This window comes from Scophthalmus maximus, chromosome 1 (genome assembly GCF_022379125.1).
Source record: "Scophthalmus maximus strain ysfricsl-2021 chromosome 1, ASM2237912v1, whole genome shotgun sequence".
NCBI lineage: Eukaryota > Metazoa > Chordata > Actinopteri > Pleuronectiformes > Scophthalmidae > Scophthalmus > Scophthalmus maximus.
In genome coordinates this window covers 26,855,452-26,871,489 of record NC_061515.1, presented here as the reverse complement: position 1 = coordinate 26,871,489, position 16,038 = coordinate 26,855,452, and the positions used below count along the sequence as shown (strand labels likewise).

Here is a 16,038-nt window from a genome sequence, read left to right as displayed (position 1 = left end):
TTAAAAAATAAAAGCCTTTAAGGAAGCGTCAGGCGAAAAAGTTGTCCTTTGTAGTCTCGAATCTGCCGACAAACAATACGTGTGGTAACCATAGACTGTAGGTGGTAAAGAGAAGAGAAAATAACAAATGTACAAATATCCCCTTTTAAGTCCTGTTACACTACTGTAGTTTATGCAAAATTACAGACACGAAAGTTAACAAAAGATACTTTTCCGGGAGCAACAGTTTCACGATCTATGTGGCTAATTAAAGCCTCCGTTTTTAATTTCCGGCCGTCTCCCCGGTTTCTTTTGCCAACTTGACTCACCTAATTGTGAAGATGTACAATATGGCTGTCGCGAAGTTGATGCAAGGTACAGTACGTAGGAGGCATCGTGCCACAACATGTATACATGTACATTTGTGCATCAGATGGGAGATGTTACGCTAAAAAAAATTCAAATAAATATGTTATTCAATTGATTTGTTTTTTTCCTTGCAGTTACAGCTCCTAGCCCACCCATACTTCCGGCGTCCTTGATGGATACGCAAAAATATTATTTTTGTTCATCCAAAATTTCTAGCTAGAATTCTACATAATTGTTTGCAATAAATACACAATAAAATAAATAGAAACATAAATAAATAGAGAGTTTTGCTTCGTCATTTGTTGTACCTCTTTATTCATCCACTAGATGTCACCATGGCACTTCTGCTGGCGTCGTGGACGAGCCACCAGCCACTGAACTGCCCTCGTGCGGTGGTAAGTTATTGAATAGGATGTATTTCATTTGTCAAGAGTGTGTCATATTTTTTTTACAATCCAGCCCACAATAGTTATGAAATAGAAAATACATAATACATACTTCAGCACACTTTCGAACTGCTTCCAGCCCAGTCACCTTGACACCTGCTCACTACTACAACAACAATGTGATCAAATACCGAGGACTTATGAATGTCAAATGAATGTGTGAACTGCTTGAGGAGTTACAATCAAAAAGTCTGACCTCCTACAGGATGAAGAGGACTGAGGAGGAGGAGGAGGAGACAGCGGCAGCACTGAACTCTGTCCAGTTGATTTGGTCTGCGCAGGCGCAGCTGTTTGGTTTTGGGGGGAACGTGCAGGTAAGGACACCGTTTTCATTTTCCTGTGATCTGGTTCACAACAACATGCACAATAATAACATGTCGCCATCAAGTCGAAATTTGCAGTAATTTCCACGTAGGACGCATGGAGGCAGCGCTGCACTGTCGCTCACAGAACCATTAGGTTCGCACGCCAAACTCAATTATTAATCTGGTAGTTTTATGGATTTCATATCGACAAACGAAAACTGCACCGTCTACTGATTTAATAACCAGTGGCTTCAATCAATACAGCCAGGGTGACAATTCGGCATTTAAGTGGTTTGCAATTTTTAATGCAATATTGGTCATTTTAATTAAACATAATTCTTCTTGTGTTGACTAGTTGCTCTTTTGCAAATTTGGTATTTGGCCCGATAAATAATGTAATTAAGTTTGAAGGGCTGGCTCCTCTCCTCTCTTCGATCAGAAGTTTAATATTGTTTTTTATATATATGTGCCTCTTCCTCAAAAAACCCCCACATGCACCTGAAATCTGCTGAATCCTTAATTTAGCAGTCTCTCTGGACATCCCCTAAGTCATTTCTGCAGAACATGTCACATTTCTGTTGCATGTGGAACTTGGCCTAGGTCTTTATTTAGCCTGGCATATCTCGACATCACAAGATCTCTGTCCATATGACTAAGGGCATGTTGCTCTATTGTCAAAGCAATGAAAGGAGCCACTGTGCAGGGGGACTGGAAACTGGATGGGGTCATTGGACAAATTTACTTTTAAGTCATCAGGTGTGTGTGTGCGTGTGCGTGTGTGCGTGCGTGTGTGTATAGGGGGAGTTGTAAGACCAGAATATACCTTTGGGGCCTTTAACTCTGATCATTCTGTGCATGCTGCCATCGATCTACAGGGGACATAAGTTATTCATCATTTTCAAAATATGGACCTAAGATGGCCACACACCTCAGAATGCTACAATACATTCTTGCACTGTTCAATTTAATGAAAAGATAAATTTAGGGACAGCAAAACATCAATAATGACAGAAGTGTGTGTGTGTGTGTGTGTGTGTGTGGTACACAAAGGCATCATGTGTTACGCAATTGCAGAAGTGCCTTCATTGCTGTCGTGTGTGTGTGTGTGTGTGTGTGTGTGTGTGTGTGTGTGTGTGTGTGTGTGTGTGTGTGTGTGTGTGTGTGTGTGTGTGTGTGTGTGTGTGTGTGTGTGTGTGTGTGTGTGTGTGTGTGTCTTCCTTCCTCCCTTCCCTCTCTGTGCAGTGCTGACCAAATTAAATGGACACTGTGGCAGTCTCTGACTGACTCATTGTCCCCGCTATGTGCTTTCACCTGGGTCTACTGCTCGAGTATGCTCGGTTGAGTCTTGCTGTCACTCATAGGTTACTGTTTCAGTAATATCTAGCACCTGTGGTCCACCAGGAGCTGTGAAGTACATGTAAAAGGGGAACGTCTGCTGAGCTTTTGTGTCCTGGAGCAAGGATGGGAGAGCTGCAGTTGGTGCCAGAAGACCCGGAGCAATCGCTGGAGGTGCTGTCAACAATCAGTGGTAGGGATCCCTGCAGTCTCTGTCCTTTTTCCACGTTGACAGATAGGCGCCCTGTGCGTTTCTTCAGTGTTGATGTTTTTAAATTTCATGCCTAAGGAATACATTCACTCTTGAGCCTTGTATATTTTCTGGTGATGTGTTTATAGCATATTTTATTGTCCCATTTTAATGTGGGTGTTGCTTACTAATGCTCCTCAGCAGCAGGTGTTTGTGTCAGTCCACTGGGGCCCCTTTCTGCTCACACGCCTGTGGCCTGTTTTTACAAATGATCGTCTCTCTCACTGGGGCTGTCGCATGTGTCGCAAGTGTGCCGTTTAACTGGAGTTGGTTAAATGTGTCAAAAGCAATGCAAGAGATAATTATGTTGACATTTGTTCTCATGGGCCCATGATTTTGAAAATGTGATTTTTAACCCCTGGTGTCTTTCCAGCAAATCATGGCGTAACTCGACCCAGTGAGACAATATGTACGAATGACTGTACAATTTGCCATTATCATCTCCCTGTAGACTGTTATTAAGGGCAAAGTGTGCACACATGATAGTCTCTGTCAGACAGACCTGACATCTGTTGCATGCAAACCCCTTTATTCCTTTGCTGTGTCTCTCTGCTCTTCACCTTTGCAAAAAAAAGGCATTGTTTTTCAGATGTAAATCTAATATCAGATGTAAAAATGTATCAGTATAAATATCAGGATCATAGTTTTAGAATTGATAACTACTGTAAAGCAGCATGACTCATTCCGCAGTTTTACAGTAGAGCACTTCTCGGAGAATGGAGAAGTCATCCAGAAAAAATCCCGGAATAATTCAATTTGTCATCAGTGTGACTAGTTTTGAAGCCATTAAAGAGGAGGAGGGCACCGCATTTTTGATCCTTGGGACTTGAGCTAAATCTAATAGTGAAGAATGCCACCTAATGAAAAGTGCGTGACAGTCTTTTGCGTGCCGCCTGTGAAGTTTAAAGCGGAGAAGGTTTGTGCAATTGTGACTTAATAAGTTAGGTGATGATGTGATAGTGTGAGGGAGGAGGAGAATTACGCGGATGGCACCAGTGTGATTTAAGTTTTCTTTCAAGCGATGGTATAATGCCCCGAGAGAAGTCCACACATCCGCTGATTGCCACAGGCAAGGTCCTGATATATGTATACAATAGATAAGACTTTTTAACTCATACAGTATGTATATATATAGACTGACCTAATTTTTGCAGTTGCACCATAATTATGTATGTTGTTTGTGTTGGGACGGACACAGAACATTAGCTGAACGGGGGGTTATGTCACGGCCCACCCTCGACCCTCTCTTCCTGTGATAAACACACATCAGACATGAAGTGAGATAAACAATCACCAATTCACAAGACGAAACACAGCAGCCTGATCGTGGGAGGAGGGGGGGAGACGCAGGCAGCTGGAGGAGCTGCCACGAACCAGCTCCTAGACGCAGTATGAGACGCACTCCGGTGTGACGATGTCTCTCTTGGACTTAATTCAAGAGGGCCAAGACGCGCTGAGTCGTCTGCTCCACAATCTGTGCGTGTCTCTCAGTCTGTTGACCCGACACGGCCACCACAGACGCAGCAATCGAGCGATCTGGAGAAGAGGTCAGTTTAGTTTGAGTATATATGTGTGTATGTGTGACGTTTGTAACAGGACATGTTGTCATGATAAGTGCTGGTTCTCTAGTGTCTGCTACTTAAAATCAGCGTGACAGGATGACTGGGCAGGATTTCCTATCACCACGGGGAGATTCCCCCCCTGCTGTGTTTTCCCCCTTTTTATTCAAACATAATAGAAACTCTTTTTCTCTTTAATTTTTTCTTTAGTTTCACAGCGAGTCTGCGATAGTGTGGATACAGTCTGTGCTCTGAACATATCCATCGGGACGACAGAGGGAGATGAAAACAAAGTGGCACACAGTATTTGTGTGTGGATGTCTCTTGCTAGATGATATCAGTTGAATTGTTATTTCGAAGAAATCTATGAGGTTATTGGGAGTAGGTTTACATTAAATGTTCAGGTGTAAATTGAGGGACCTCATCTGAGAATTATAGTAATTTCAGATTCATTTAAACCAAACAAATAAGGGATGATAATCTGTTTCACCTAGACTACATTACTGATCCATTTCCTTCTTGATTTGATACCTGTATCTGTATGCTGTATTTGCACTGCAAAAAGCAAATCTTTTTGACTAGTATAGAGAATAAGTGTGATTTTTAGATCACTCTACCAGGATTGCTTCCATTGCGTTTCAGTAGTGAGTTAGTTTAGTCGAGGAATCTATAGCTGTGACTTTAAGGCAGGTACTCTTCCAAGCAATACCTTGAATGCAGCGTTTGACCTTGGTAACTGATTACATGAAATAGCCCTTGTGAGTGGCTACTTGGTAACTCACCTTATGTCTCAAAACAGCCGGAGTAGAACAGTGTGTTCACTAAAGCTGGCTGGTTAAGGGACAGATAACTACAGGTTAACGAGCAGACAAACACAAATTTGGAGAAACGGATTAGAAAAGCTAGCACACCTGGTTGGTGTTTGTGTGTGTGTCATGTTTGCCTGCCTTTGCTGCGTCCGTCAACCGCCACAAAGGAAACGGAATCATAAATATACTCAAACCAACAGAAAAGGTGAGTGTTGCCTAAATGTGGGAATTTCTAATTCAGTACTTCAGGGACCTGCGGAGTTGTGTAGACCAAAAATCACCCGCATTGATCACGCTTTGGGGTCATTTACAGGTTCCGTTCAAGTTTATACAGTTCAACAAGAAACTGCATTGATTTTTGTGAAGTCAGTCACGCGGCATAGCCTCATCAATATTCATGTACGTACATTTACATTTATGTATTTTAAAAGACATCTGATTCATTTGCACAGTGGAGTTACAGCGAAGACATTGCCTCAGATTTTATTGTTCTATAGCAATAAAGCCTGCGCTATCTGATCAAATGCAAACCGACACAGCTCTGGGTTTTTGTTCTTCACAAATATTTTATCAGAATACAAGCAAGTGTGAATGTTGTGTTATCTTAGTTCAAGGCAGGAAGGGAAAAGACCTGGCTGGACTATGATCCCTTCAATTTCTGCATCTTTTATGTACTTTAAAATCTGAAAGATATATTGTATAAGGATTTTGATTCTTCAGACTTTATCAGTTTACATTAAAGTTGTCGCCTGTTTTAACATATGCAGAATAACACTTGGTGTGAAATATGAAATGGTTGGTACATTTGGGAGGTTGTGACAGGCACATGTTCATGTGTGGCAGATTTCCACAGGAGGGAGGGGCTGAGGAAAGAGGTGTGGTATAATTACTCAAGAAACTTTGACAGATGCCTGTGTGTGTGTGTGTGTGTGTATGTGTGCACATGCATGGGAGAGTTGTCTGGGGATATGTTTGGAAATACAAACGACGAGAGAGGGATGAGGCAGGCGAGACTCTTCCCTTTGCCTGTGGAAATGAAGAAGGCGAGGGAGGAAGATGAGACTGGACGGGGGGACAGGATGAAGGCACACGCTGCAAAACGGGAATGTGGAGGAGAGAGGTTTGTCTGCATCGCACTGGAGGAGATGCAGAGCTACTACAGATACGCCCAGTGCTGTCAACGGCTACATAGTGAGTCTCGCAGGTGTGTGTGTGTGTGTGTGTGTGTGTGTGTGTGTGTGTGTGTGTGTGTGTGTGTGTGTGTGTGTGTGTGTGTGTGTGTGTGTGTGTGTGTGTGTGTGTGTGTGTGTGTGTGTGTGTGTGTGTGTGTGTGTGTGTGTGTGTTAGGGCGCCTGTTGAAATGTAGAATATGATTTTCTGTAGATGATGCTTCTTGTCAATTTGTGGTAGCTTGCCACATGATGATCACATGCATGTGTGTATTCTATGAGCCTCTTTTACATTAAATATGCTTTGTTTTTGTTATTTCAGCACCCTCTCATGATACTGGAAATTTTAAACTCTTAAATTGAATGGGTCCCCACAGTTTGCTTACACCATGAAAAAAGGAAATAGCAGTTTCCATCAAGTTGAAGTCATTTCTTTTAGTTATTATTCAATCAAATACTCCATAACTACTCGCACATACACCATCAGATCATTCAGAAAGCATCAAGTCGTGCTCCTTTTTACAAAACTTGTGAGGCTGACTTTTTTCGCCTGGAGAATACAAAGCTGCACAGGAAAACCCTATGATTTTATTTCTGCCCGTGACAAATCATCATTGTCGGACCGATACGGGAAAAGAGCCAATACAGTATACTGCTACATCCTTATTTACTCAAGGTGGTTCAATAAAAGGTTGAATAATTACCTGAGAAACTGTGTGGCGAGGTGTGTGTCTGTGTTCACAAAAGACTGCTGAGTCTGTGTGTATTGTGGGAACTGCGCAGTTGTTTGCGTGATGATTTTGAGACACCTGTCGGTGATGGTTGGCGTCTATTCTGGTCCATTTCCCCTGGGCTTTGGTCTGTATTTAGAGGCGATGTGTGTATTTTTAGTGAGCGCCGTTCTAGTTGTGCTGTGTCACGGAGACAGGTGCTTGTGTTTTTTTGCACTTGATCTTGTTTTTCTCCGCACCGTTGCGATATCAACTCATATTCCCATCCCCTGCTTGTCAAACGGTGATTGTTGGATAGTCTGAGTTTGTAGATTAAATTTTTTTAACAATTGAGCAGTACTTTTGATGCCATCATCTGTCTTCTAACATTTCTCAAGAAATTTCTCAAGTTTAATTACACCTATCCTTAAATCTTTGTCACACCACTAAAATCTTGTAGTTTTATGATGACTAACAGTCTTCGTGGCTGATCTCATGATTTTCTCATGTTTGGTTCTCTGTGTCACACTGTTGGTTTCTTTGACCTGCTCGACACCACGGTGACCTCTCGAGTTAAAATCCATGGTTGTCATCTGTGAGACCCTGACAGACTTTGGCCAAGCTTAATGTTGTCGTCGAAGTCATGATTAGCCCTGATATTGATCCTGCAACTTGGATCAATATATTCTTGAGCGTTCAGGAGAGTGAGAGGAGTTAAAATTGGCAGCTGGGTTATTGAACTAGTGAAGCAACAGGAAGAATCACACAATAAAACTGAGTGTACAACCAGTATCACAAAATATGTATGTGATTACAAACCTTGTATAAGACGAAGGAAATTAAATAATAAATAAAAGTATTTTCTTCACTTTTCCCCTCCACATTTTGTCAAGGGGTTAATATTTTTGTAAGGTTAGATACAGCAGTGACAAAGCCACTCTTATGAGGTTCCTTTATGGGACAGTAGTTCTTGATAACTTCTTGCACATCTTGATCAAACTCCTTCCAGCCAACTTTACTGGAGATTTGCGATTTGAGTTTTCGCCGTAGTCACGCAGCTGCTAGAGTGCCGGTCTGCGATGTCACTAGAGCAACGTGTTGATATTGAATTTGTTTTATTGGGTTTACAAGAGCGTGTTGGATTTTTACGACTGACAGCCGTCAGCCAGGACTCAGCCCTGTGTGAACCTGGATGAGGATTGCATATTGTAAAATAATAAAAGAAAGAGAGCAATTCTGTTACATTAATATTAATTTGCTCTCTATTTATGTTTTTTGTCAATTATGAATGTAGCTTTATTTATATAGCTTACTATAAAATTGTTTCAAATTCCCCTACATTCAAATTTAATGTAGCCAACGGAGCAAATACTAATGAGAGGTACAAAATAGAAGGGTGCCTCTTTGATGCAGGTCTGGTTATAACAAATCTAAAAAGAAAAGTTGATAACGTTGAAACGAGCCGTCATTTGCTTTGTGACCTTTTTAGCGGCATCTCGCTGCTTTTGAAAGCGCTTAAAAATTAATCCCCCAAGCACAGACCTTAATATAGCAGCTCTCAAGACAAAGACGACAGGTGCAAACCTAAATGTTTTGACCTTTCTGAAAGTGCTATTTGTAGCACTACACAAAGTTTTCATTTTGAGCTTGCATATAATGTAGACACATCTCAAGATCACAAAAAAAGAAAAAGATTTAATTTGGATCACTCGCATATATCAGGCCAATATTACATTTATTATCAAAAGAGGGTTCTTAATCAATCTGCTTTCTGTTTCCTGAATGACGGATCTGTGAACAGAAACCCCCCTTCCAAAAAAAACTCCTTGATAAAAAAAAAAGAATAAAAAATACTTTGAATGTGCAAAAAGAACTCGGATAATACTGTGAAAGCTAATTCACGCAGTGATGTGGATAACAACTATTTCGGTGTTGTGAAATGTCCCATTGTTGTCACATAGCAACAGTCACTTAGTTTTCATCACAAACTTTATTGGATCACTCAGATTATGTAATTCCTCGGGAGTCACGCTCTGCAGTTTCTACGCATGTTCCAACATCTTTAGCCCGTTAAGATCATAATCAGCGTCTGCTCGGTGTGATGACTTTTACCAAGAACTTTCATGTGCAAAATTCCTGGGTCGTAAATCTTATCGTTGAAAAAAAAAATGGATTTGTGTTTTTATGCTTGTTTAGGTTTTCTGTCTGTGCAACTTTGCAGCTGTTTCTGACAGTGTGTAAAATCATTTCATAAGAGCCAGTTAAGTGCTGACTGGTATGTTGTTACAAGCCTGACTCCAATTGGACACTTGTTCACACTTTTTTTTTAGGATCCTCTGCTTCTTTTTTCATCCCTTGAGTCACTTTTCAGTTGCCGTCTTCCTGTTTACGCTCCTGCCAGGGCCAATAGTTTTTGATGCTGCATCGGAAGGAGTCGATAGTGTTTCATCTTTGCCGACGCAGACGCGGTTGAAGGGGGGGGGGGGGGGTAAATAATTCAGCTGTTATTCTAGCTGTCGTCTGCACCACATCCCAGATACAGGCACAAACAGGTCTCCGTTACATCCCGTATACACACACTGAAGTCTGCCCCGTGTCCCGTGTAAACACATGCAGACAATCATTCACACATCGTAAAATATTTTTAAGTCAAATGTGATTTTCCGAGGCTTTGCGTGTACAAAAACGGATGTTTTGACAAACATAAAGCAAAAGCTATTTGAAAAGATAAAGACGCAATGGGTCTTAAATCAGCTCATTAACGACAATGTTGTCGTCTAAAATGTCGGTATTCATGGTAGAAGTGTGCCTCGGTGATCGGTGGGTGAAACCCGCTGCTGTCTGAGCTACTGGAGGTGAAATCACTAGAGACAGGAAATGAACCATTGAAAACCCTCTGCCTTTTCCTGTCGCACAGCCAAAGTGCTCTATCATCTAAATCTGACACACACACAAACACACGTAGGCTTGCATTTTATTTGCAGAGGACCTTGATCGCTCCATTCAGAAGTTTTGAATTCTGTTGGCTCAAACACTCTTGTGTCCCTCCGTATAATCTGATCTCAGACTACTCCCAAGAGATTAATCTTCATTTTAGTCTGAATCTAATTCTTAATCTCAACATCCATTCTTTTTCATCTCCTTGTGCCTATTCTCAGTGATTTCTACCACCATTACCCTGAGACATTTCCAGATTTAGTTAATATTTCTGCAAAAGTTTACCCCAGATGCTGAAAGAATAGTTTTTATTTTTATTTTGGTTGAATCATTTTAAAAACCTGAAGAGGATCCTCATCAGGATTACTGCAGGTTGTGGTGGATGAACACCTAGATAATGTGGTCTTGCACATAATGATCTTTACAAGTAAAACCATTGTGCAATGGCTGAATGGGACTTCAAGAGACCACTGAGACACACACTGAGGAAGGGGTTTCCCCGCATGTGTGTGTGTGTGTTTGTGTGCTCATGCATGCGAGCATGGATTATCCCCTTTGTGCTGGTCAGCAGTAAGTCATGGAGGAGGTCTGTGGATGAATCTGGTTCTCCTCGATTTAAAATCAGCCTCTCGGAAACACATTTAAAGCCAATTAAAAGAAAAGGGGTTTGTGAGAACTGCACTATTAGAAGGCTACTAAAACAATTTAGTATTGTAATTTCATGAAAAGCAATGTACTGTATCTATGTTGTTGGTCAGTAGGAGGGATGAGAGGACTTACTGTTTTCATTGTTGCTCGTGAACAAACAGAAGCGACAGAATGACAGTTTCAAATGTTTGTTTTGCCCAGCGGGGCAGCATTTTATGATCTAACCTCCTGAGGGTGTATTCACATTTTCACCAGTCCAACTTCCCCCTGCCTCTGTGTGGCACACTGACACTGGGTCCCCCTGCTGTCTTTACTGGCATGTGTGTGTGTGTGTGTGTGTGTGTGTGTGTGTGTGTGTGTGTGTGTGTGTGTGTGTGTGTGTGTGTGTGTGTGTGTGTGTGTGTGTGTGTGTGTGTGTGTGTGTGTGTGTGTGTGTGTGTGTGTGTGTGTGTGTGTGTGTGTGTGTGTGTGTGTGTGTGTGTGTGTGTGTGTGTGTCTCTGAGAGAGTGTGAGATAAGCAGAGGAAAACCAGTCTATTCCCTCTGGCACCAGCATGAGTCGTGATTTTGTACTCTTTACAGTACACACATTAGAACTTTACATCAACCTAATTGGGAGTTTAATTCCCATTTGACTATTCTCTCCGCCTGACACATCCACATGGTTGTGGAGTCGAGTCTGCGACATCTGACCCTCTAAAAGCTGCTTACTTAAAGTGCTCATTCACCAAACCCTGAAGATGCAAAATAAACAAACTGAATTTTTGCCTTTTATGTCTCTGAAAGTACATTTTTCACCACATCCACAATTGTGAAATGCACTGACGCTAATTGAAAGTCGGGAAATGCACTAACAAGCTTAGAAATCAACATGTAAAGTGCAGTTTTGTACGTAGGGCATAGGTTATATGTGATATTTACAGCCACTAGGTGTTGCACTAGCACCAGAACAAATACTTCCTGGGCTACTCCTCCGCTGTCGCTTCAGGTTCTCAGCAAGGTGTTGCCTAGACAGTCCGTGGGTGTTGGCGAAGCCCGGTGAAAGCTGCACCTGAACACATAACCGGAAGCACAACAAAAAGAGAAAAAATAATCCAGCTATTTGCATATGCGGTACAGGGGAAATATGACAGAGACAAAAAGGTTTGTTTTGTGGCCCTACACAGACATAATCGCAAACTCTTATGTGATTTAATGGTGTCTTATTCAATATTTTCCTCTTGTCACAATTATAATGAGCTCAGTCTTTGGGAAGTCTTATGTGACTGTGTGTGTGTGTGTGTGTGTGTGTGTGTGTCTGTGTGTGTGCCTGTAGGGACTTCCATATTCTGCCACAAGTAGCTTTTCTCTGTCTGTGAGAAATGTGAAACGGGGGGCGGAACATCTGAAACTCCGCCTCGCTGGCTGGCACAAATGGAGAGGGGTGTGTATGTGTGTGTGTGTGTGTGTGTGTGTGTGTGAGTGAGCGTGTGTGGGCTGCGCCGAGCACTGACAGCTCAGTAAGCGGCTGAAGTCTTCAGCCGTGGCGGAATGGACTGCCTGAACTTCCATCGTGATGTCCTCTGACAGAATATGTGGCTGCGTGTGAATGTGTTGTAACTGTGTGAGAATATGTTGTAACTGTGTGTGTATGTGTGTGTGTGTGTGTGTGTGTGTGTGTGTGCGTGTGCGTGTGCGCGCACGTGTGTAGAAGAGGGGGCATACATGTACCCACAACACAATGGCTGTAAACCGAGTGTCTCAACTCTGCCATGATATCACCAGGCTGTGGCTGCAGCTGAAGATGATGACAGGTACAGTGTGTGTGTGTGTGTGTAGTTCTATAGAGATGTAGAGAAAAGACTATGAGAAGTCTGTAGATGCTTTCCTCTGTGTGTGTGTGTGTGTGTGTGTGTGTGCGTGTGTGCGTGTGCGCGTGTGTGTGAGAGAGAGGTTGAAGCCCTGTTGATTTAATATTAAAAGTGTGAATATGTTTTATATATAGAGAGAGATAAGAATATGAGAACTCTGCAGATGCTTTCGTGTGTGTGTGTGTGTTTGTGTGTCCTGCAGTCCATACACCAGAATAACATACTTTTTTTATTGAGAACCTTATAAGTAATGGGTCTAAAGTGTAATAGTTTTTTCCTAAGAGGAAAGATCACAAACTATTCAAATTTGAAAGTGTTCATCATCTGTTTGTCCTGTATATGTTCATGAAATATGCAGTGTCAATTTGACACCTTTGACATGGTGGTTAATCTGGGCTGCAACTATATTACTGTCTTGACTCATGTGACAACAAAATGCATTAACAAACCACATTTTAGGACCAACAGATGGAGTTTATTTGAACAACATGGCCACTGGCTGGTAAAATAACCACTGCGTTGATATGAAGCTATCAAAGACACAAGTAAGACCGGGCTCTGAATCTTTTAGATAACTTTTCATCAGGCAAAATGTTGAACGGACCTTTCATCAATTATGATAGCACACAGGCAAACTTGTGGAAGTCATCATCACATGTGTAACAGAACTCCCCTGTTGAGATCACTTTCACGTACAAGTTCATAAATGAGGGTAAACCCACTTTATTAATGAAGCGAACGATCGAACATGACCTGACTTTGTTTTCCTCATTGATTTTGTCTCATTGCACCGAGACGCTTTTCCTGCCGAGGGCATTACCATCCGTCAGTTACATAACCCGGTCGCTTCTGCAGTGGACTTTGCCGGAGGTCCTGAAATGTGGCGTTGACTTGATGCTCGTCCGTCCCGATACAGTACAGCACACTGTCAGCACGTTAATCACATTTGTCCCATTAACACAGTGCGCTTCCTCGTGTCTGTTGGGAGCAACGTGAGGACAAAACCCTTTTGAGCGTTTGAATGTCAACATCTCCTCCCCCATTATTTTCGCTCCTGAGTTGTTGTTTTTTGCGTGTTCATTGGTTGATTCTGTCTCATGAATACAGTTTTTTTGTTTGTTTGCCCTGGTGTGCAGCAACTTCGAACCTGTGAACAACAGTGTTGATGATAATCCCCAGAGATTTCTTTGCTTTTTTCAGGTGTTTTCTTTCTTTTTTTCTTCTTTGTGTTGCTGTGCAGAGAGAGGGAGCATGTTTCGCTCTGCAAGCCGATGGACTGAGGTTAGCTTGTGAGCCCGTAGAGCCTGTTCTCACACACACACAGATAGAAAGTACCAAGGCCTCGGTGTCCCATAAGGCAACCTGGGACATGGATCTGTGTGTGTGTGTGTGTGTGTGTGTGTGTGTGTGTGTGTGTGTGTGTGTGTGTGTGTGTGTGTGTGTGTGTGTGTGTGTGTGTGTGTGTGTGTGTGTGTGTGTGTGTGTGTGTGTGTGTGTGTGTGTGTGTGTGTGTGTGTGTGTGTGTGTGTGTGTGTGTGTGTGTGTGTGTGTGTGGAGTGCAGGGTGTGTGTTTCTCAGGAGGAGAGGAAGCATTTAAGAGCTTTTGTTTGTATTGGATTTAACTTTCAGTCAATTTTATTTTGTCCTCAAGGGCCATTCACAATAAATAGTGGCCTCTTACAGAAAAGCTGTAGTATTCTGTGTTAACACAAGAGAACATAATCAATAAACTCAATACAGAGCTTAATTAGATTAAACGGATGGGATGAATCTTTAATGAGTGAATGCAGCAACAACAACACAACAGATCAAAGATATTGATTTATAGAGAAGGGATATGTTAATGTTAATGTCATGTTAATACGCAGCTCCTTTAAAGGAACTTCTCACTGTGTTGTACGGCTCGGTGGACATAAACTGAAATCAATTTTACGATATGATGGCACCTAATCATGTCTCCTGTTTCAGAGTAAAGTAAACAATTTATCTTTAAAACTTAGATCAGATATATTAAATTAACTCTGAAAAGCTGTATATCTTTCGCTGGGGGTGCTGTGCAACAGTTCAGTCCTGTCTTTTTCAGCATGCCCTATAAACTTTGAGGAGGGATCACTTTCTGTCGAGGATTGCTGACCTTTTGATTGTGACCTTCTCAGCTTCACCGCAAACACAACGGTTACCAACTGATCAGGATCAAATTTATGTAGCGTTCAAACGACTTTCTTCGACCAGGAGGTGGTTTTGTCTAACATTGCATATAAAAAAACACATTTAAAAAAACCCCATCATGCATATATTTTATAATGTATAAGAGAAATAAGTCTTGTAAGAGATAAGTTTTGCCTCCAGTGCATGATGTCATAGTGTAAAAAGAGTCATGTCTGTTTTTCCTACAGCTGCGAGTTTCTTTCAGGGCAAGTAAAAACACAGTCCTCCCGGATTCTTTACTTATTGGCCGTCTCTGTCATTTTCCTTCTCTCTCCCCCCCTCTGTCTTTCTTAGTTTTCATGTTCTTTGTTCTGTGCAGTTCGAATGGTAGTTATGGCTCAGAGGCAGCTAAATATAGGCTACAGTTATATCTGCTGGTTTTACATTCAGCTGGGCTTTTAGTGGCTTTTTTCTCTCTTCTCTAATGGTGCGAAGGGAGGAAGGCTGGAGGACCTGGATTTAAAGCCACAACATTGCGAGTACATGTAGAGTAGCGAGTCCGGGTGCACCGCAGATCTCCCGGCGGCTCGCCGACAGAGTGTGTTTGGGAGTTACTTGATTCATGAATTCCCCTGAAGGAGAGATTTGGTACAGGTTCTGTGCAAAATCTTGACCTTTAAGGGTGCAGCAGTTCACACCAGAGGATTAAACGAGTGAGATGTAACGTGCCACTTTGTGAGTTCAAGTTTCAGCATGAGTTTTAAATTCCCCTTATCTGTGTCCATTAGCTCAGTTTAGGTCGAGACTTTTATTGTTACTTCTTTATTTAAAAGTTATTATTGCAATTTGAAAAAATTATTCATTCGCATATACCCAGAAAGACAACTTGTTGTCATCCCTCTCAGCCTCGGAGCGTTTGCGTGTCTGTGTGTGTTGTGACGGCAGCGCAGACTGCAGACGGAGGGACAGTAGTGTGTTGTTTTGCTGAGATGATGATGATGATGATGATGATGATGATGTGACCCTCTATTCAGTGGACCGGGGCTCGCTGCCAGTGGCAGAGTCGAGCCTGAAGCCATTGTTCCGGAGGCTGAGCGCGTCACTTTTACGGCAGCGTCCGCAGAAACATCTTCCATGAATCTTCATTGTGACATAAATGACGTGACTGAGCAGACTGTAGGGGTCGAAGATCACCTACAGTGGATCAGTCATATTATTCATCTCGGTGTAGATAAATGTGATATTACTCAGCGACCCCTGGGCTCTGACTGCACACGGACAACCGGTGAACCAAAACAGTTGGACTTGAATTCATGCTTCATCAGTGACCCACACAAATTCAAGCTCGGCGGTTGGGGATGGGCACGGGCACCACACACAAACTCACACACATATTACAGCCCACTGTTGGCCGTGTGACCCAGTTGTTGTTTGCCATGGTGTGTTTGCCAGCCAGCCCTTGTCGTGTGTGTGCGTGTGCATGTGTGTGTGTGTGTGTGTTAGATGTCCCCCAGCAGTGACAGAT

The 16,038-nt window shown here is 42.3% G+C and overlaps 1 protein-coding gene across 5 annotated transcripts in view; it reads left to right on the top strand.

Annotated features, from left to right (window-relative positions):
* The first annotated feature begins 146 nt into the window (after positions 1 to 146).
* mcf2la (mcf.2 cell line derived transforming sequence-like a) overlaps positions 147 to 16,038 on the top strand; it is a 40,959-nt gene continuing 25,067 nt past the window's right edge. For 2 of the 5 annotated variants that reach the window (XM_035645315.2, XM_047330719.1), the window contains exon 1: positions 5,291 to 6,243. In XM_035645315.2, coding sequence (XP_035501208.1) covers positions 6,000 to 6,243 — 244 coding nt within the window. In that variant the 5' untranslated portion in view covers positions 5,291 to 5,999. Of the gene's footprint in view, positions 355 to 675; positions 744 to 999; positions 1,109 to 2,500; positions 2,628 to 5,288; positions 6,244 to 16,038 lie in introns of those variants that run through there. The other 3 variants (XM_047330722.1, XR_004795311.2, XM_035645323.2) reach the window with 3 other exon arrangements.